At 42.0% G+C, this 22459-nt stretch overlaps 1 protein-coding gene across 1 annotated transcript in view; it reads left to right on the top strand.

Annotated features, from left to right (window-relative positions):
- The window catches only part of TTC27 (tetratricopeptide repeat domain 27), a 170686-nt gene that overhangs the window by 27206 nt on the left and 121021 nt on the right, over positions 1 to 22459 (top strand). The window contains exons 6-8 of the mRNA XM_008061877.2: positions 7946 to 8110; positions 11250 to 11383; positions 17065 to 17177. Coding sequence (XP_008060068.1) covers positions 7946 to 8110; positions 11250 to 11383; positions 17065 to 17177 — 412 coding nt within the window. The remainder of the gene's footprint in view (positions 1 to 7945; positions 8111 to 11249; positions 11384 to 17064; positions 17178 to 22459) is intronic.

Here is a 22459-nt window from a genome sequence, read left to right as displayed (position 1 = left end):
GTTCAAGGTCCATTATATAAGTGAGAACATGTGATACTCGGATCTTTGTTTCTGTGAGAGGTCATTCAGTATTATAGACTCTAGTTTCATCCAGGTTGCTGCGAAATTCATGATTTTGTTCTTTTTTATGGCTGCATAGTATTCCATCGTGTATATGTACCACATTTTTTAAATCCAGTCCTCTTTTGATGGGCAGCATGGTTGTTTCCAGGTTCTTGCTATTGTGAACGACACTGCAATAAACATACGTGTGCAGGTGTCTTTTTTATAGAGTGATTTGAGGTCTTCAGGGTATATTCCCAGTAGTGGGATTGCAAGGTCATATGGAAGGTCAATTTTTAGAGCTTTTAGGAATCACCACACTGCTTTCCACAGAGGTTGCACTAGTTTACACTCCCACCAACAGTGTAGAAGTGTTCCCTTTTCACCACACCCTCTCCAGCAGCTGTTATTTTTTGAGTTGTTGATAATTGCCATTCTGACTGGAGTTAGGTGGTATCTCAGTGTGGTTTTGATTTGCATCTCCCTGATGATTAGTGAGGTTGAGCATTTCTTCATGTGTTTGTTGGCTGCTCGGGTGTCTTCTTTTGTGAAGTGTCTGTTCATATCTTTTGCCCATTTTATAATGGGGTTGTTTGTTTTTTTCTTTTCAGCACGTTTGAGTTCCTTGTAGATCCAGGATGTTAAGCCTTTGTCAGACCTGGAGTTGGCAAATACTTTTTCCCAGTCTGTAGGCTGTCTCCCTGCTCTCTTGATGTTTTCTTTGGCTTTGCAGAAGCTTGTCAGTTTAATAAGGTCCCACTTGTCTGTCTTCTCTCTTATGACCTGTGGGTTTTGGGTTTTGTTCAGGAATTGGATGCCAGTTCCAATTTCCATGAGGGTTTTCCTAAGATGCACTGCTTGGTGAAGTTTGACTCTGCGGTGTTGACTGAGCCTTTGGCTCGTCTCCTGTCTGCCTTTGGGCAATGTTTTCTCATTATTTTTTCCACATGCAGGGGGTAAAACTCCAAAGTCCTTCTTGTATACTGGAAATTACAGAGGCCACTCTATTTGAATGAGCTTAAATTGGCGATAAACTCTGTTTTCTGTTTGCTTGGAGATGTTCTTATCTCACACTTCTGAATTGTTGCTGAAGGATTCTAAGCAGCACCATGACTATCTCCTTTGTGTTGTTTTGGTTTCATTTGTTGATACTGATCCATCTGTGCTGGTCCAGTTGCTCTTCCTTTGTGAGCAGCACACCTGTTTTCTTTTCAGTTCTTAAGATCATCTCTTTGTAATTGTGGCTCTTGAGTTTGACTCTGAAGTAAAGATGATTTCTTTATCTTGTTAGGGGTTCAGTTGACTTTTATTGTCTTGCCACATTTCTGGAAAAGGTGTAGCTGTTATCTCTTCAAATATTGTCTCTTCTTTATCGTCTCTTTTCTCCTTCTGTATCTTCAGACATGTTAGATTGCCTCTGCATCCTCAACGTTCTTTAGTTCTTTTGTTTTCTCTTTGTTTCCCTGTGTTGCATTCTACATGATTTACTTGGTTCTGTCTTCTAGTTCTTTGGTTTATTTCATTTTAAACTTTAATATAAGAAAAAAATTAGACTTTTTTGGTTCCTTCTTTAGTTTATCTAGTTGATTTCTTTACTTTCTTCTTCTTCTTTTTTTGAGTAGGTGTCTCTGTTGCCCAGGCTGGAGTGCAGTGGAATGCTCATGGCCGCTGCAGCCTTAGCCTGCTGGGCGCAGGTGATCCTTCCACCTCAGCTTTCCAAGTAGTTGGAATTACAGGCACACAGTACCATGCCCGGCTAATTTTTTGGTTTATTGTAGAGATGAGACCTCGCCAAGTTCCATAGGTTGTCTCAAACACCTGGGCTCAGGCAGTCCTCTTGCCTCCACCTCCCAAAGTGCTGGGGTGACAGGTGTGAGCCACTGTCGGTGACCAGCACTGACCAAGGGTGGGTTAGGACCCGCACCAGAGAATCTGGACGGCGAGAAGAGACTACTCGGAGGCAGTTCTTCAGGGAATAGTCTGATCAGGACTGAAGCCAAATTTTATTCAGACTCCTTCCAACTTATATACCATTTTCTATACCCTCCAGCAGTGTGATAATCACTTACTGGGGGCGTACAAGTTCCGTGCTTTACAAACTATGCATCACAAGACCACCACGAGATCTGCAATTTCCAAGCAAACAATTCGAATTCCATGTTGCCTGCCGTGCTTACATTAAGGTCACAGGTGCACAATTTCAATACAAATCGTTCATAGTGTTTTCCATAATGTTCAATGAATCATTCATATTATACTCTTTGCTCTATACCCTGATTAATACAAAAAACTTTCCTGAGTTAACTCTAGGTTCAATCCAAGTTCACTGATTCCCAATATTTTTAACGATTAATATTATCAACTTAACACTATACTATAATCTATAAGTTTACTTAAATGACTTAGCTGTTAGTTATACTATTATCCTATTACGATTTAACGTAATGCCTTATAACTCAGTTAAAACTTATTCTTAAACTACAAAACTTTACTATAATTCATATGTTTCATATGTCTAAACTTTAATTTTTATATGATCTAGTGATTGGACTTTAATACTATGCTATATCCTACTGAGCTAATACCTTATCGTTAATTCTTTTATAAATCGTATAGTAACTATTACACTTGAATAATGTAGCAAAAGGAAACAAAACAGCAAGCATAGATTTACGCAACTATGAGTGTATATGTATATATTTTATCCTAACAAGTCTACTCTAAAAATCAAATAGTAGCTGTCACGCTCCTGAACAAGGAAATGCATGGCTGCCAAGATGGCGGCCATGGGCTGAAGCAGACAGAGTTTCGGTAATTAACGAAACAAAAGAAAACGTTCTACCTGGCTAGGGGCACAGCGACAAAACTATCATGGTAATTTAGTTTCTAATCTTAGCCCTAGGGGAAACAGCTTTCGGGAACAAGAGCTGACTACCCAGTCTACCAGGAAATAGAAGTTAAAAAATATCTAGAAAGAAGTAAAACTTAGAAAGATAGAGAAAAATAATTCTGCTATGCACTTTCCATCAGGTGTATTGAGATTTACTTATAAGTTTTACTGCCATGTATGCTCACTGGTCACTAATCACACGCCAATATTATAGGTATAAGTGATATCCTATGTCAGAGGCGATCTTCCAGATGGGCCTTTACAGGCCTCAGCCATGTAGCTATAGATGTTGGCTCCCAACAAGCCACCATGCCTGGCCTTATTCTTTGTTCATATATTCTAGCTTTTTTTTTCCCCAGAGACGGATCTTGCCAAAGTACAGTGGTATAATTTTAGCTCACTGCTGCCTTGAACTAGACTCAAGGGATCCTCCTGCCTCAGCCTCCCAAGTAGCTGAGACTATAGGCATGTGGCACCATGCTTGGCTAATTTTTTTTTTTTTTTTGTAGAGATGGTGTTTTGCTTTGTTGCCCAGGCACATCTCAAACTCCTGGAGTCAAACGATCCTCCTGCCTTGGCCTCCCAAAGTGTTGGGATTACAGCTGTGAGCCGCCATGTCCAGCCTTTCTAGAAACCTATTAAACATTTTGTGTTCTGTATCTGGAAATTTCACCCTTTGAAGGCTTTGAAAGTCTGTTTCTGCCTTTTGTTGTTTCTACTTGTTTTCAGGTATTATTTTAATATTTTCTATGTTTTGTGGGATTTTATTGTTTTGGGGTTTGTTTTTTGCTATGAGCTTATGTTTTCCTTGGAAATTTATCTGTGGGAATTCTTTGTTTTTTTTTTTTCTTTTTTGAGTTGAAGTCTCACTCCGTCTCCCAGGCTGGAGTGCAGTGGCACACTCATGGCCACCCCAGTGTCAACCTGCTGGACTCAGGCGATCCTTCCACCTCAGCCTTCTGAGTAGTTGGAACTACAGGTGCATGCTACCACGCCCAGCTAATTTTTTGATTTATTGTAGAGACACGGTCTCGCCACGTTGCCCGGGCTGGTCTCAAATCCGGGGCTCAAGCAGTCCACTTGCCTTGGCCTCCCAAAATGCTGGGATTACAGGCCAAGCCCTGCTGGGAATTCTGTGAATCCTGATAGAAGTTACATTTCTTCAGAAAAGAATTTGTCTTTGTTTCTGCCATTTTTCCTGGGAACCTACATTTTCGGCCTGAGGGTTTTTGGACTGCGTAGATAACCTATATGTGGTCTACAGATCTGTGTGAAGGCTGGCTTACGATGATCAATTCTTGGGATAAATTGTCTCCCCTTCACCCTCTGCCTCTTTCCTTGCTGTCCCTTTTTGTGTGGCAGACATATCTCCATTTTAGCCTTACTCTGAAGATACAGTTCCTTGGCTCCCAGCTTTGAATGTGGACCTCTTGCTAGGTTGCCTACTTTGGGTGGGTCTGGCCCTCCTCTGTCGTCTTGGTGTTTCTTGTAGCCATCAAAATGGAATGAGGCTTGTTAGATAGTTTCAGGGGAGACTATGGCTTCATTGTGTGTTTACTTCCGAGGGTTGAGGTGGTGTGTTTTTTTTGTTGTTGTTTGTTTTTTGAGATAGGATCGCATTATTTTGCCCAGCCTGGTCTTGAACTTATGGGTTCAGATGATCCTCCCACCTCAGTTTCCCAAGTAGCTGGCACCAGCAGATTGCAGCTCTTACTTAGGTTTTGTTCTTTGAGGAATCTGTACTTTGTTCCCAGCACAACCATTAACACAGCAGTATCTAGTCAGTGTCACATAATGCTAGTTTGGTCTACTGCATGTCTGATGGTGGTCCTGTGAGGTTAGACTGGAACTAGAGGTATGTGGCAGGCTACACCATCGAGGTTTGTACAAATACCACCCTGTGATGTTGGCACAGCATGAGTTGCCTAATGCTCGACTTCTCAGATTGTGTCCCTGTCGCTAAGCAAGGCATGACTATGTTACAGTTTTTGTTTTTTGTTTTTTTTAAGTTGGAGTCTCACTCTGTTGCCCAGATTGGAGTGTAGCGGCCGCTCCCGGCCACCGCAGCCTCGACCTGCTGGGCTCCGGCGATCCTTCCGCCTCAGCCTTCCAAGTAGCCGGAATTACAGGCATGCGCTACCACGCCCGGCTGATTTTTTGATTTATTGTAGAGATGAGGTCTCGCCTGCCCAGGAGGGTCTTGAACCCGCGGGCTCAGGCAATTCACTCACCTCAGCCTCCCAAAGGTGCGGGATTACAGACTGAGCCACCGAGCCAGGCTGTTACAGTTTTTAAAAATCCAGTTTCTTAGGTGATTTTATTGAGAAGGTACTCAGTCATGTTGCTGGAATCTAAAGCTTAAGGTAATTCTTTTTTATTTCTATTTTTTTGAGTTGGGATTATGTTTTGCTACCCAGACTGGAGTGCAGTGGTGCCATCACAACTCACTGCAGCCTCAAACTTCTGGGCTGGAACGATCCTCCTGGCTCAGCCTTTTGAGCAGATGGGTCTACATGTGCACACCACCACACCTGGCTAATTAATTTTTTGTAAGAGATGTGGTCTCACTGTGTTGCGTACACTGGTCTTGAACTCCTGGGCTCAAGCCATTCTCCCCCCTATGCCTCCGAAAGTGCTGGGATTATGGGTATAAGCCACCATTCCCGGCCTAAGCTCCTTAAAAAAAGTCAGGATCTGTTCTCTTATTTTCTTTATCCACCATTTGACCCCCAAACAAGTAAGATATGCAGAGAAAGCACAAAATACAAGATCAAAGTCAGTGATACTGATAATACATACATACAGACCGATAGCATATAGATAGGAAGGCAGATGGAGGGAAGATGGTCCACACAACCAGCTTTGGATGTTTACGTGACTTCTTTGTGTGTTATTAGGACAGTTTAAAGTTGACAGTTTTTCCTTGACCTGTATGAGCTGCCACAACATAACAAGTCTTCTTAAATGCAGACGTGGACTATCTGTGATGTTTGAGAGAGGATTTTTAAAAACCTTGGCCAACCGTCACATTTCTTGATTTCTACATCCAGAACCTCTTGGGAAGATAACTGTCATTGGCAACCAAGCAAAATTGTGTCACTTGCAAACTGTGCCAAGGTTAGGGAAAGTCATTATATTTCTGAGTAATGGCTAGACACTCAGGAATATTGGGCAGACACAAGGAAAAGAGAGTTGAAACAAAAGAAGTCCTTGCTAGGGGCACTGACTGTCATCAGCCTGGGTTGTCCTTTGTGTGGCTGTATGGATGAAATCTACCGAGGGGTTTTCACAGTGAGAAGTGCATATTAGGAGACCTGTGTGCCTCAGGAGGGAAGGCAGGTACATCTGGACTTATTCTCTTTATTTGAGGCCAGGGTATCTCTTTAATGAATGGGCTGAAGAAAAGCGTATCTTTCTTTTTCAGACCCATTTTAATTTCAGTTCACAGTAAGACCAAGGGACACCTGTCCCCTTAGTTACAGGCATTGCTGCTGGGCTGTGGTGATCCCGTGGACTGGGTTTTGTGGCATCACCTCTGCACCTTTATCCTCCCCTTGCCAATTCCCCTTCTTCCTTTTTCTTCACAGCCTTGATTCAGATGTTGGCTTTGCCACTTAACAGCTGAGGTCACTAGTCGCTAGCTATCTGAGCTCAGTTTTCTAATGAGTTAAGGGAAATAATGTCAGTCTCAGAGTTATCAAAGTCATCGTGAGGATTAAATAACACAACATGTACAATACCATTGCTAGCCGAAGCAGGCAGTCAGTAAAATCTTCTCTTTCAACTTGAATGGTGGAAAAATTGTTGTTTGTCTTTGAACACTGGAAATGCATCTTCCATTTACTCATATGCTTTCATTCTTGTGGGCTGTGTTGCGAAGTGCTGGCTAATGCAGCACTGGAAATGTGTGAGGGGTAGTTTGTCAGGGATATTGTCGAAGAGAATTCTGTTTGGGGGCTTCGGTTAGATGAGGTGACCTGTTAGACCCCCTTGTAACTTGGTGTGTGTCAGCTAGCTCCTTTATTATATATGATTAATGTTGAATCACTTTATTTCAGATGCTGTGTTAGTAAGTTATTATCCTCCCATCTTTTCATCTCAGATATTTAGAGAAATAAATTAGACTCTGACTGCCAGGCCAGTGTTCATTCATTCTTTATTTGATGTTCGTATTCTCTTCGATATATATGGATGTATAGTTGCTTCCTGTTTTCTTTTGAGGAAGAACTTTTGCATTCTTTATGCAGGAAACTGCAAGCTAGATCTCCTTTTCATTGGATTTTCTGTTAACTCTTTTTTCTTCTCCTTTTTTTTTAAGGGTCTCAATGAAGTACAACTCTCCTTTTCACTCTTTTTTTTTTTTCCTTGAATTGGAGTCTCACTCTGTCACCCAGACTGGAGTGCAGTGGCTGCTCCCAGCCACTGCAGCCTCGACCTGCTGGGCTCCAGTCTTTCTTCCGCCTCAGCCTTCCAAGTAGCTGGAACTATAGGCACACGCTACCACACCTGGCTAATTTTTTGATTTGTTGTAGAGATGAGGTCTCGCCAAGTTGCCTAGGCGGGTCTCGAACCCACGGGCTCAGGCAATCCACTCACCTCAGCCTCCCAAAGGCGCGGGATTACAGGCTGAGCCACCAAGCCCGGTTTACATTTCATTCTTATAGATTTGTTTGCTGCTTTGTGTCAACACCTTATATTGCCGTATGTTTTTATAGCACGATTACGACCATTTCTGTAAGAAAAGCAGCGGGGTCATGGGGTGTATTTCCTAGGGTTGTGTGGATAAAGAAGAAAATGGAGCAGGGTGTCTTCAGCATCCTGTTTGGAGTATCCAGGTGCTCAGGGAATGCTCCTTGGTTACTCTCTTTGCATTTACATTCCTCACTTCCTATGTTTAGAATGGTTTAAGAGCAGAGACGATGTAATATACTTTACATGTTATGGACTCAATATTTTACTCATAAATATATTTTTATTTTCATAATTTTTAATGTTTCTTCTTTTGTCTTGCAGTGTTGAAACTAGAGAGTCTGTTTGCTGGTGATTCAGGTCGATATTTGGCTATTCAATTCCATCTGGAATGTGCACATATGTTTTTGTATTATTATGAGTATAAAAAGGCAGAAGATCAGTTCAGTATTGCTAAGGACATTAGCAAATTACAAATTGATTTGACAGGTAAGACTTTTTCCCTTTTGTGAATAATTTTTTGTGAATAATTTAATTTTATGATAAAACGAACACACTGGCAGTTTATATTGTATGCTAGTAATTTCTTTCTTTCTTTTTTTTTTTTTTGAGTTGGAGTCTCACTCTGTCGTTCAGACTGGAGTGCAGTAGCACTCTCCCGGCCACCACAGCCTCGACCTGCTGGGCTCCGGCAATCCTTCCGCCTCTGCCTTCCAAGTAGCTGGAACTACAGGCATGCATTACCACACCCGGCTAATTTTTTGATTTATTGTAGAGATGAGGTCTTGCCAAGTTGCCCAGGCGGGTGTCGAACCCGCGGGCTCAGGCAATCCACTCACCTCAGCCTCCCAAAGCGCGGGATTACAGGCTGAGCCACTGAGCCCAGCTAATTTTTTTCTATATCCTATTCTTTGTTTTACAAAAGTAGATTTTAAAAAATCTTATTTAAAAATGTATAGTTTTAGAGCAAATTTGATATTATCTATTTTCTTTATTCCTAGAGATTCTTATTTATTGTTCTAATCTAGTTAGACATATGTTACAATACGTAGCAGCCAGACAGTACACAAATAAATTTCTACCCATTCAAGCTGTGGGCCTTCGAAGACTTCTTTTTACTCCCACGTTTAGTTTGGCCTCTCTGCATTACCCTTTTTTGTAATTAAATACTCACCTATTATTTCCATCTTGCATACAATATAAACTGCCAGTGTGTTCGTTTTAGAGACACACACACACACACACACACACACACACACACACACACGGAATTATCTTTTGGAGGGCAGGCCTGTTGTGGTACAGGCTTCTCCCACTAGGTGCATGTTCTTGGAACCCACTGGCATCAGTGCACCCTCTAGCATTGTTGTTAGAGGCTGCATTCAGCCTCAGTGAATTTTTTTGGGAGATTTTTTTCAATATGTTCACCCATTTCACAATGGGTGATTTACATGAACATGCCCACCTAAATTACTGTTTTTTTTTTGTCCCCCTAATGTGTATATGAGTGTATAAATTTTTTTTTGAGTTGGAGTTTCATTCTGTTACACAGACTGGAGTGTAGTGGCATGATCACAGCTCTCCATAGCCTTGATCTCCTTGGTTCAAGTGATCCTCCCGTCTCAGCCCTCCTGATTAACTGGGACTTCAGGCATGCACCACCTTGCTTACCGAATTTTTTTTTTGCTTTTTGCTAGAGATGAGGTTTTACTATATGGCTCAGGCTGGTCTCGAACTCCTGAACTCAAGCAGTCTTCCACCTTGGCTTCCTGGGAGTGCTGGGATTATAGGCATGAGGTGCCACACTCAGCCTTGTATTCCATTTTGTGTTCTTTGTGAACAGAAGTTTTTCTTTGCTTGATGTTTCTTCAATGCCTGAGAACATTGTCTGACATATTGTAGGCACTCAGTAAATATTTAATGAATGAATGAATCCCAGAATTTCTCCTAAAGCCTCTGTGTTTATTCTGAATATCAAATAAGAAACATTGTTTTCTTTACTTTTTCTTTTTTTGAATTGGAGTCTTATTGCATCGGCTAGAGTACAGTAACACACTCACGGCCACCCCAGCATCGACCTGCTGGGCTCCAGCGATCCTTCCGCCTCAGCCTTCCAAGTAGCTGGAACTGCAGGTGTGCACTACCATGCCCAGCTAAGTTTTTATTTATTGTAGAGACCAGCCAAGTTGCCCGTGCTGGTCTCGAATCCATGGGCAATCCACTTGCCTCAGCTTCCCAGAGTACTAGGATTCCAGGCTGAGCCACTGAGCATGGCTGCACATTGTTTTCTTTTTATGTATTACTGTATTCCTGATGTCTCACAATACCATTGACATACAATATTGAATACATTAATGAAAGTCACATCATCAGTTGATCATACCATCTATACCCATGAGTCTGCGCTGAGCATTCCAGGATGTGACTGCCTATCTGTGAATGTTGAAGCAATTGGATCTGTTTGTCCTCCTTGGGCTGGGTCTAGATGGTCTCTAAGGCCTAATTTTAGCTCCCAAATTCTATGCTTTTCATTGAGCTAGTTCTATCAGTAAAATCCTTCAGATATTTTATGAGTTAAATAAGGCTTTATAGATTGCTCTGGGATCTTAGCCACCTTTTATTATGTTGGTTGTAGGGGGGAAATTGTTAATATCCAGCTTATAATTTTTGGAACAATGGCCATGTTTAAGTTGGAGTCTTGTTTATATGTGAAAATATAATTAAGTATAATATAACTTGCGAGGTTAGTTTCAGAGATGATATTTTAAAATATTTTGGTCCTAGGAGACTTTTTTGGGACTATTAATGGCACAGGATGCTGTATATTCAGCTTTAGCTGTTGAGATATTTATTATCTAGTTCTTCATATTTTGTCTTCCAACTTAGAGGTAAAGAACTTAAAAATACAAATGTGTTCACAGAGAGTAAATGAAAACCAGGTTATAGTTTTTTTCCATTCAGCTATAGCCTTACCATAATCATTGCCGTGGCTATCTTTAGCATATCATGTTTTGAAGGTTAATCCGTAATGGAGAGTCAGACTCATCACAGGATAAAATCCAGCCTTTGTAGGTTGGTCTTTGTAATCTGACCCTTTCCAGAGGATGGATGCTGGAGCTTCTGCTTCTCTTCAAGTGGTTTGAAAACAGCTATTGTGCAGCAAGTTATTTCAGAGACATAATGAAAAAAGTTTGTTGTTGCATGAAGCCAGATGATGTAATGGACTGTGGGACTTAAACCCTGAGGGTCCTGACATTGAGCTCTGGCTCTGATGCTCAGAAGCCCTGTGGTCTTGAATGAGTGACTCTACCTCAGAACCTGTTTTTCTCATCTGTTATTTAGAGATAATAATAGTTCTTCTACTTATGACACTTAATAAGTCACTCTTTTTTGAGGTAGTTTGATACAAAAACAAATATGTGGAATTTACTGGCAGAAATTCTACATTTGAGGCCTGGCACTATGGCTTATTGGCTTTGTTATTTTATAAGTCATGAAAAACCTGAGCACAGTCTCAGTGAAATGGAGAAAACACCTTGTGAATGCTAAAGCACTCTGAAAATACTGCTCTTCACGGTTGTCCAGTCTGATTGGCAAATCAGTAGATATAATTTAATTGCTTTTTCAGGTGCTTTGGGAAAAAGGACACGATTCCAGGAAAATTATGTGGCACAACTGATCGTGGATGTAAAAAGGGAGGAAGACGTCCTTTCACATTCTGATTTCAGTCCAGCACCCACTGCTCAGAAGCCGTTAATTAAGGTAAGCAGGCATGTGGGTTGTTTAACTCCATTAACGTCTGATCTCACAGTTTCTGAGATGATGCCTCAGGAACACTGAGTGGTGGGCAGAGACCCCATCGTGTCCTTTCTTCAGCCTTTGCCAGATGGCTGCAGGGTAGGATGAACTCTGTGTGTAAGCCTTTTTTTTTTTTTAACACTTAAATAGAGATAAATGGTGTTTTTCTTCTAGAATTCAATATTTATGACTTAATGATGCTGTATTATTAGTTCCTTGAAGAAATGTGAAAGGCAGACTGAGTAGAGACTAATTCTTCCAGCTGTTACCATATTCATTTAGGAACACTACTATACCAATTGTAGTGATTATAAAATATCTCCTGATTAGAAATGTTAAAGTGTGAAAATATATATCTTTGAATTGGGGAAATACAGTAATTTTATTGCCAGGGAGGAACATGATGTTTTCCCTTTGGGCCTTCCTGAATTGGTAATGCATGGGGAATTACATAGAATAAAGCTATTGGATATCAGAGTTCAATAAGCCTGCAGTTATGAGCAACTCGTTGTGCAAGTCAGAGACAGTCTCTGCTGTTTCTTGTTCAGTTGTGGGGAGAAGGGAGAATAAATTAAAAGTGTTTATTCACAGAAAACAGAAGTGCTACATGCTCAGACATCTGACACAAAATATACATTAAATGCTGAATATTATAGTGTGTCCCATGTATCGGTAGTAAATTATGCACTGATTTCTTTGTGCATGTGTGTACTGATTTCTTGATTCAGTAGAATGTTATGAAGGTCAAGTGGGACTAAGGTAGAACAATATTTAATATGGGAACTTGTAGAACAGTTAGTTACTCAAGGAGCTGTTGCAGCAGACCCATTTTAACTTCAGAAAGAGCTGAATAGGAACACAGAGAAGCTAGAAAGATCGAAACCTCTTGGATCGCCTACTTGTATTTGCTAAGTAAATAATTCCCTGTTGGCAGCACTGACACAGCTCAGGGCTCCTGTGGAGGATGAAGGGTCCTGGCTGAGTGGAAGGGACTCTGGTCCTGTCATAGCCATAGCGCCGAGCCTGTTGAGAATCTGGGATCTGACTGTGTTCTTAGTTTCCTCATTTGTGTTTCCCATGTGATATTTTGTAAAAGGATCAGATTAGATACTGACAGGCCCTCTGCAATGTGGTATTAAATGCTGGGTATTCATAAGCAGGTTAATGCTGCCCTGTAAGGATAGGAGAAAGTGCAGGTCTGGGGTGCTCTGAGCTGGTCTGTCCAGCGTGGGAACCGTCAGTCCTGGCAATGGGTTGGGCCGTGAGTGTGAAATACATACCAGGCTTGAAACGATGTTGGAAAGGAATGTCTAATATCTCATTAATAGCTTTTGCTTGATACATGTTACAAGGATATTTGTGATGTATTAGACTAACGTTCTAAATATTTCATAAATGTCTGTGAGAACATTTAGAGTTACATACGACTGTAACCTCAATTTTCACACGATGAAAGGCCAGTGGTGAAAGCGGCCGGCCGACGGGGTGTGCTGTGCCCCTGCCAGCCGGCCTTCCTCAGGGATCTCTGCAGGAAGGAGCTTCGCGGTGGAGGCTGCAGGGTTTGAGGCTCTGTGCCAACAGCTGTTGGGGGCTGCGTTCTCTCTTCTTCAATCCCTGTAAGACAAAAGCTAGGCCTACAGTTAGGGTGGATTTGAGCACGGCTAAAAGAAAACTGGTCCTTTGGCCTGAGTCTTGGGCAGTTTCACTGCTCACCTTGTCCCCATTTCCAAAGCCTGACCTTGTAGCCAGAGGTAATTTCCAGCCTTCTGAAAGGGGGTCCCTGCCTGGCTTCCTTTGGCCCCTAACGTGTCCCTAGTTTTAGTTATACTTTTGTGGAATTAGGAAAAGTTTAAACCAAGTTTATCGAGAATTAGGAAAAGTTTAAACCAAGTTTATCGAGGAATAATTTATATATAAAATCCACCTATTTTAAAATTACAGTTTGTTGTTGTTTTGAGTTGGGATCTTATTCTGTTGCCCAGGCTGGAATATAGTGGCATGATCATGGCTCACCATAGCCTCATACTCCTGGGCTCAAGTGATCCTCCTGCCTCAGCCTCCTGAGTAACTGGCACTGTGGGTGTGTATCGCCACACCCAGCTAGTTTTTAAAATTTTTTGAAGAGACAAGGTCTTGCTATGCTGTCTAGGCTGGCCTTGAACTCCTGGGCACAGGCAGTCCTCTCACCTTGGTCTTCCCAAGTGCTGGGATAACAGCCATGAGCCACCACTCCCTGTCTCAGTTTGTTGAGTTTTAACAAATAGACCCATATAACCATGACCGTAATGAAAATGTGGAACCATTTCCATTACTCCAGAAAGTCCCCTCCTCCTCCTTTGCAGTCAGTCATTTCCCTCACTGATCTCTCTATCACAGGTTCGATCTGTCTTTTCTAGAATTTCAAATTAATGGAATCGCATGGTTTGAACTCTTGTGCCTGGCGTCTTTCACTTGGCCTAATGTTTTTGAGATTCATCCGTGTTGTAACACCATTAGTTAGCTCCTGTTTATTGCTGAGTCATATTTCATTGTGTGGGTAAACCACAATGTGTTTTATCTGCTTGGCTGTTGGTGGATGTTTGAGTTGTTTCTTGCAGCTGTTACTAAAGTTGCTGGGAATGTTTGTGAGTAAGTCTATGTGCAAACATGTTTTACATTTTCTTGGGTAAATACCTGGGAATGGAATGGCTGGGTCATGTGTTAAGTGTATTTTTAACTTTGGAGAAACGACCAGGCTGTTTTCAGAAGTGGTCTTGCTGTTTTACATTTCTACCATCAGCGTATGAGCGTCTAGCTACTCTTCATTCTTGCCAGCACTTGGTGTGGTCAGTCTTTTTTATTTGTGCATTCTAGGGAGTGTCTGTGTTGTAGTGTAGTTGTGGGTTTACTAGTTTTTGGTGATTCCGTCTTTTAAAAATCACTTTTGTTAAGATGTAACTTGTGTACAGAAAAACTGACCTATTTTAGCAACACAGTTTAATGGGATTTGACAAATGCATTCATCTACCTGTTCCAGTCAAAATGACCATTACCCCAGAGAACTCCACCCTGTGCCTTTGCAGTAAACCCCATGCCTCTGGCCCCAAATGGCTCTGGGTGTGCTTTCTGTGACTACAGGTCGTTTGCCTTTTCTAGACTTTTATAGAAATGGAATTATGCATCACGTACTCTTCTGCATCTGGCCTCCTTGTCAGCATGACGTTTTTGAGATTTATCTATGTGATGTCAGTGGTTCCTTTTTATTGCTGAGTAGAATTCCGTTGGTTAGATGTAGCATCATTCAAAAATTCTGTTTATCTGTTGACAGACATTTGGGTTGTTTCCAGTTTTGGACTGTTACAGATAAAACTGCCATGGACATTTCTTTTTTTTTTGAGTTGGAGTCTCACTCTGTTGCCCAGACTGGAGTGCAGTGGCTGCTCCCGGCCACCGCAGCCTCGACCTGCTGGGCTCCGGCGATCCTTCCGCCTCAGCCTTCCGAGTAGCTGGAACTACAGGCGCACGCTACCACACCCGGCTAATTTTTTTGATTTATTGTAGAGATGAGGTCTCGTCAAGTTGCCCAGGTGGGTCTTGAACCCGCGGGCTCAGGCAATGCACTCACCTCAGCCTCCCAAAGTGCTGGGATTACAGGCTGAGCCACCGAGCCCAGCTTGAACATTTCTATACATATCTTTCTGTGGACATATGTTTTCATTTCTCTCGGGTGAATTGTTGACTTATGGAAACATGTGTTTATTGCAAGAAACTGGCAAACTGTTTGCTGTGGTTGGAGCATTTTTACATTCCCAGCAGCAATGTATGAAAGTTCTAATTGTTCCAGATCTTTGCTAACATTTAGAATTGTCAGTCTTTTAAATTTTAGCCATTCAAATGTGTGCACACTAAATTGTCCACTTTTAGTTAGTATTTCTCTATTGACTACTTTTACTGAGGATTTCTTTGTGTGCTTATTGGCTATTCATATCTCATCTTTTATAAAGTGTGTATAAAAATCTGTTTTTCTTCTATTTTTTAAAATTTGAGTTGGAGTCTCACTCTGTTGCCCAGGCTGGAGTGCAGTGGCACACTCATGGCCTGCTGGGATCCAGCGATCCTTCTGCCTCAGTCTTCCAAGTAGCGGGAACTACAGGTGTGCGCTACCACACACAGCTAATTTTTTACTTACAGTAGAGAGGAGGTCTTGCCAAGTTGCCCGGGCTGGTCTTGAACCTGCAGGATCAGGCAATCCACTGGCCTCAGCCTCCCAAAGTGCTGGGATTACATTCTGAGCCACCTTTTCTTCTTTTCTTAGTCAGAGTCTCTATCTTTTGCCCATTTTTGAATAGGGTTGTCCTTCTTCTTACTAAGAGTTCACTGTATTCTGAGTACAAGTCCAAGAGTTCACCGTATTCTGAGTACAAGTCCCTTTTCAGATATGTGTTTTGTATATTTGTTCTTGGAGTTTAGAGTTTGACTTTTTGTTTTCTTAACAATGTTTTCAAGGAGTAGAATTTTTTAATTCGATGAAGCCCAGTTTATTTTCTTCTCTTACGATTCATGTCTTTTGTGTCCTGATTAAGGACTGTCTGCTACTTCAAGGTTGCGGAGATTGTTCCCTATGAAGAAATTCTCAATTCTAATTTTGGTTTTTACATTAAAGTTTATGATCATTTTGATTTAATTTTTGTGTATGGTATTGGATAAGAATAGAGAGTCATTTTTTTCCAAATGGATATCTAGTTGTTCCCACATTATTTGTTGAAAATACCTGTTGAATCACCCAGCTGCCTTTGTTAACAATCAATCAATCATGTGTGCCTGGGCCTGAAATTTTGGGCTGTATTCTGTTCCATTCATTTACATTGCCTGTCTTTATGCCAGCACCACACTGTTTTGGCTTTGTAGTTCTTGAAACCAAGTAATCTGAAGTCCTCAGATTTTATTCTTTTTCAAATTGTTTTGGTTATGTCTAGATCCTTTGCATTTCCATATACATTTTAGAATCAGTTCTCAGTTTGGTATTTCTTTTTTTGAAAGTGGGATTTATTGAGAAGACAGAAGAGCTCCTACAGTGGGAGGGGACCCGAGGAGGTTGCCCCAGTTTAGTATTTCTGTCTTTTATAACAGGTTACTTATAATGTATTTCTCAACTGACCACACTACACTGCTGAGAAACAGAGCTGGGTGGTTGATGGTTCGTTTTAAAATTTAGCAGCAGAGTTGAAAGATCTGGTTTTGAATTGTGATGCTGCCACGTGCTGTGAATGTGACTTGGGATCAGTTGCTTTCAGTCTCTGATCCTTTGTTTCCTCATCTATAAGTGGGAATAGAGATGCCTGTTGCCTATGATTACTGTGAGGGTGACCAAAGAGAAGGTTTGTAAAATTATCTGCACAGAGGCTATTGCATCTGAGGCTCAGTTGGTGAGAGCTGTTATTCCCTGTTGTTGTTATTATCAGTGCATTCTTGGGGATAGAATGGCATAGATTGAGCCCAAGCATGTGTTTCATGAGAGACAGCCTATTGACCATATGTAGACATTATACAATCTCAAACAAAAAGACAAGTTAACTTTATCCCCCCCAGCAATCTGTAACGTGCCATTCTGTTGCATTAATCAAACTTAATTTTTGGTGTAAACAAAAATTTTGCTTTTCCGCCAGAATCTTGAGCTCAATGATGATACTGTTCTAGATGAGATCAAGTTAGCTGATTGCGAGCAGTTCCAGATGCCTGACCTATGTGCTGAAGAACTTGCTGTCATCCTTGGGGTCTGGTAAGTTAATGACTGACTTGGCTATTTTGAACGCCCTGCTCGTTGGTTCTCTTGTGTTTGGGGAATCATTATTCAAGGAGGTCCCAAGAGTTCTGGATGAATCAGGAATTTTGGAGTGATTGGGAAATTAAGAGGGAATACGTGGGAAGCTAATTAAAGGGTTGGAGGTGAGGACACTCCTGTGGGTTAGTATGCTATTCTTCTTTCTTGATAAGCAGAATTTCTTAGGTTATCCTTAGCCAGAAATAGATTCTTTTTTTAAATAAAGATGTGGAATTCAGGGTTAGAAATACAAACGTTGATTATGCAGGTACCCTTGTGGATGAGGTGTGCCCCTCCTCCCCAACAGTTTCCCTCAATTGCCAATCCCACCCCCCCTCCCCTGACAGTTTCCCACTATTGCCAATCCCTTTCCCACAGCATTATCATTTTTTTGAGTCAGAGTCTCACTCTGTCGCCTAGGCTGGAGTGCAGTGGCATGCTCACGGCCACTGCAGCCTCCACATGGCTGGGTTCAGGTGATCCTTCCATCTCAGCTTTCCTAGTATCTGGAACCACAGGCATGTGCCACCATGCCTGGCTAATTTTTTGATGTATTATAGAGATGATAAGTTGCCAAGTTGCTCAGGCTGGTCTTGAGCCCCTGCACTCAGGCAATCCCCTCCCAAAGTGCTGGGATTACAGGCATGAGCCACTGTACCCGGCCACCAGGGAATAGATCCTTAATACAACAGTAAAGATAGGCAAGAATGACTGTTTTGATCCATGAAGATATTTGCATTTCAAATCATAGAATTAAAAAAAATTTTTAATTTAATTTTTTTTTTTTGAGTCGGAGTCTCACTGTTGCCCAGGCTGGAGTGCAGTGGCATGCTCATGGCCACCGCAGCCTCAACCTGCTGAGCTCAGGCAATCCTTGAGCTTCAGCCTTCCAAGTAGCTGGGACTATAGGCATGAGCCACCATGCCCAGCAGAATTTTTTTTAAATACTATGTATGGAACCTTGTACATGGTATGTTGTGGCACTAGTTTTTTTTACATTTTTTTCCTCTGGGAAGTTGAGAGAACTTTTGTTGTTATTGTTGTTGTTTGTTTTGTTTTTGAGATTGGGAGTCTCACTCTGTCGCCCAGACTGGAGTGCAGTGGCACACTCACAGCCACCCCAGCATCTACCTGTTAGGTTCTGGCGATCCTTCTGCCTCACTCTTCCAAGTAGTTGGAACTACAGGTATGCGCTACCATGCCCGGCTAATTTTTGATTTATTGTAGAGATGAGGTCTCACCAAGATGCTTGGGCTGGTCTCGAACCCACAGGCTCAGGCAATCCTCTCTTCTCGGCCTCCCAAAGTGCTGGAAATGATAGACTTGAGTCACCGCGCCTGGCCTTGATTTTTTTTTAATTGTTGGATTCACCGTATGCATTTTTAGCAGCGATATCAGAGAAGTGCAGTCTTGTCATTCTCACTGATCTTAGTAGGTTGAGCATGAATTTTATTTGTCACACTTCTGGTGATGTTAAGGTGGTATTTGCTAAACTTCTCTAGGGCAAGGGTTTCTTTTAGTGTTTGTAACTAATATTTTGTAGGAAAGCACTTTCAGACTATATAAATATCCCATTTGACATCTAGAGATTTAGTTATATTCAAAAGAGAATCTGTCACAAAGTTACAATATGGATACTAGTTAAATTGTAATAGGCAATTTAGGAAAGGGAGCATTTGAAGAAACTTATTCTTTTTTTTTTTTTTTGAGTTGGAGTCTCACTCTGTTGCCCAGACTGGAGTGCAGTGGCCACTCCTGGCCACCCCATCCTCGACCTGCTGGGCTCCGGTGATCCTTCTGCCTCAGCCTTTCAAGTAGCCAGAATTACAGGCATGCGCTACCATGCCCGGATGATTTTTTGATTTATTGTAGAGATGAGGTCTCGCTTCCCAGGTGGTGAAACTTGTTCTTTTAACTCAGCAGAACTTGTCCTGCAATGTTCATCTCCTACACACCAGCAGTAGGTTTTCATTTATATAAATATTGAATTCATTCTCTGGTCCCCATTTATTTGTTTAAAAGAGATCACGCATACAGAGTTCTGCTTTTAAATCCAAAGCAATTCTCCTATAACATTACATTATCACAGTGACAGAATTTATGTTTACTATAGAAAAATTGCTTGTTCAATTTGTCACAATACCTAGTTATCAATAATATGAATAGTAACCACTCACGAGCAATATGGTGTGACAGGCATTTTACTATGCACTTTCATATTAACCCTCATTAACATGCTAACAACCCTTGGCCTTGTTGTTTTTCTCAACTTTTCAAATGGGAAGCCAGGGTTCAAATGACAAAGTACCTTGTTTAGAATTATAAAGCAGCAATTAGGATTTGTATCCAGGTTTTACTGACCACAAATTCTGAGTACTTTTTTATGCTATTTTAAGAAATGTTATTTTGGCAAATTCATAATTGTCACCTCATCAGAAAATTAAACTATGCCAAATAAATGTATTCCCAGGCATTCTGTCAACTGAACTTTAGTTCTGTTGAGTTGAACTTCACAGTTGACAGGGGACTAAAAACCAAGGAAATACTTGTCTTCCAATACTCTTTTTTCCCCAAATAAGATCTTGGTGGAATTTCAGCAGATAGAACAGATAAGAGTGCTGAGTGGATTTCGTAGGCAGTTGATTTATTTATTTATTTTTTAAATTTTTAAATTTTTTTGAGTTGGAGTCTCACTCTGTCACCCAGACTGGAGTGCAGTGGCCGCTCCGGCCACCGCAGCCTCGACCTGCTGGACTCTGGCGATCCTTCCGCCTCAGCCTTCCGAGTAGCTGGAATTACAGGCATGCGCTACCACGCCCGGCTGATTTTTTGATTTATTGTAGAGATGAGGTCTCGCTGCCCAGGTGGGTCTCGAACCCGTGGGCTCAGGCAATCCACTCACCTCAGCCTCCCAAAGGCGCGGGATTACAGGCTGAGCCACCGAGCCGGCTCGTAGGCAGTTTAAATCTTCATTGTTTGGTAGAAACCACTTGGTTATTTTCTGAATCTTAGAGCATTGGATGCAGTTATAAACCTCTGGGGTCAGGACATCATTGAAGTTTGATTTGCATGAGCTGAGTTTCTGCGGGGCTTTTCCACAGTGGTTTTTTTAAACTGCCTGTTCTCTGTCCCATCCCCCTGGGCACTAACCCCATGAAGAGGTGACTTGGACGTTGCGGTAGGCTGGAATGATTTGGAAAGGAGATTTGACAATTCTTGCAGTCTGTAGACGAATGCAACTGTGGGGCCTCTGGCCTCCTGTCGGAGTCTGATTTGTACTTGAAGACCAAACGTTGCAACTTGCCCCTTGTCTCTTATACCTCGGTGTACCTGGCTGCTTCCCTGTAAAGTCATCATGGGAGACATTTATTAAAATATGGCAACTTGAGTAATTCAATGACGAGGTGGGGAAGGGTAATTCCCTTTTAAATTAACAGTCTGATTTTCAGGTGTGCGTGATCATACAGTTGGCCCTCTGTATTTGCATGTTCTTTTTCCATGGATTCAACCAGCTGTAGGTCAAATATGTTGAGAAAACCCCAATAAAAATAACAATGTAGAGGAATGAGCATGATGCCTCATGCCTGTAATCTCAGCACTTTGGAAGCTAAGATGGGAGGATTGCTTGATGCCAGGAGTTCAAGACCAGTCTAGGCAACATAGCGAGACCTCATCTCTACAACAAATTAAAAAATTAGCTGAATGTCGTGTCATGTTCCTGTAGTCCCAGCTACTCGGGAGACTGAGGCAGAAGGACTGCCTGAGCCCAGGAGGTGGAGGCTGTGGTGAGCAGTGATTGTGTCACTGCACTCCAGCCTGGATGACAGAGTGAGACTCCGACTCAAATATTAATAATAATGACAGCAACAATAGTACAACAATGAAACATGCAAATAAAATAATACAGTATAACAACTGTGTGTAGTACTATGGTGTGTGTGGTTTTTTGTTTGTTTGGTTTTTTTGAGTTGGAGTCTCACTCTTGCCCAGGCTGGAGTGCAGTGACGCACTCACAGCCACTGCAGAGTTGATCTGCTGGGCTCCAGTGATCCTTCTGCATCAGCCTTCCAAGCAGCCAGAACTAGAGGCGTGTGCCACCACGCCTGACTAATTTTTTTATTTATCGTAGAGACAAGGTCTCACCAAGTGGCCCAGGCTGGTCTCAAACCCGCGGGCTCAGGCAGTCCACTCGCCTCGGCCTCCCAAAGCTCTGGGATGACAGGCTGAGCCCGGCCTGTGTTTTATTTTATTTTATTTTATTTATTTTATTTTTTTTGAGTTGGAGTCTCACTCTGTCGCCCAGACTGGAGTGCAGTGGCCACTCCCGGCCACCGCAGCCTCCACCTGCTGCGCTCTGGCGATCCTTCTGCCTCAGCCTTCCGAGTAGCCGGAATTACAGGTGCGCGCTACCACGCCCAGCTAATTTTTTATTTATTGTAGAGATGAGGTCTCACCAAGTTGCCCAGGCGGGTCTCGAACCCGCGGGCTCAGGCAATCCACTCACCTCAGCCTCCCAAGGTGCCGGATTACAGGCTGAGCCACTGAGCCTGGCTCCGGCCTGTGTTTTAAATGAAATTATTTCATGCTTCTTTCCTCCATTTTTTTTCTTAACAACGATAGATTTATTTAAAATTATAAACATTTGATGCTTGTTATAAAATTATTTTAACAGTATTGGAAATTACAAGGAAGTATTACTATTTGGGGTATTTTATTTTCATCCTCAATATATGCACTATTTATATACAAAGAGTTCATATAACAAGTGTAACAACCAAATGAACATGGGTGATCCCCACCCAGTGTAAAACTGTGAGGTTACCAGCTTCATTAGCTGATATGTATGCCTCCTCAACTCACCCACCTGCTCCTCACAAGATTGCTGCTGCCCGGAGTTTTGTTTATTATTTTCTTGCCTTTTAAAAAATGTATTTCATATCATGTTTTGTATATCTGTAAGTAAGTTGCTTCATTTTGCTTGTTTTTGAGCCTAATAAAAGTGGTGTCGGCTGGACTCGGTGGCTCAGCCTGTAATCCCAGCGCTTTGGGAGGCCGAGGTGAGTGGATTGCTTGAGCCCGTGGGTTTGAGACCCACCTGGGCAACTTGGCGAGACCTCATCTCTACAATAAATCAAAAAATCAGCCAGGTGTGGTAGTGCATGCCTGTAATTCCGGCTACTCGGAAGGCTGAGGTGGAAGGATCGCCGGAGCCCAGCAGGTCGAGGCTGCAGTGGCCGGGA

The sequence above is a fragment of the Carlito syrichta genome, unplaced genomic scaffold (assembly GCF_000164805.1).
Source record: "Carlito syrichta isolate Samal-C Ts95f unplaced genomic scaffold, Tarsius_syrichta-2.0.1 Scaffold305633, whole genome shotgun sequence".
NCBI lineage: Eukaryota > Metazoa > Chordata > Mammalia > Primates > Tarsiidae > Carlito > Carlito syrichta.
Note: the sequence above shows the minus strand (reverse complement) of the source record. Positions and strands in the feature narration are given on the sequence as shown.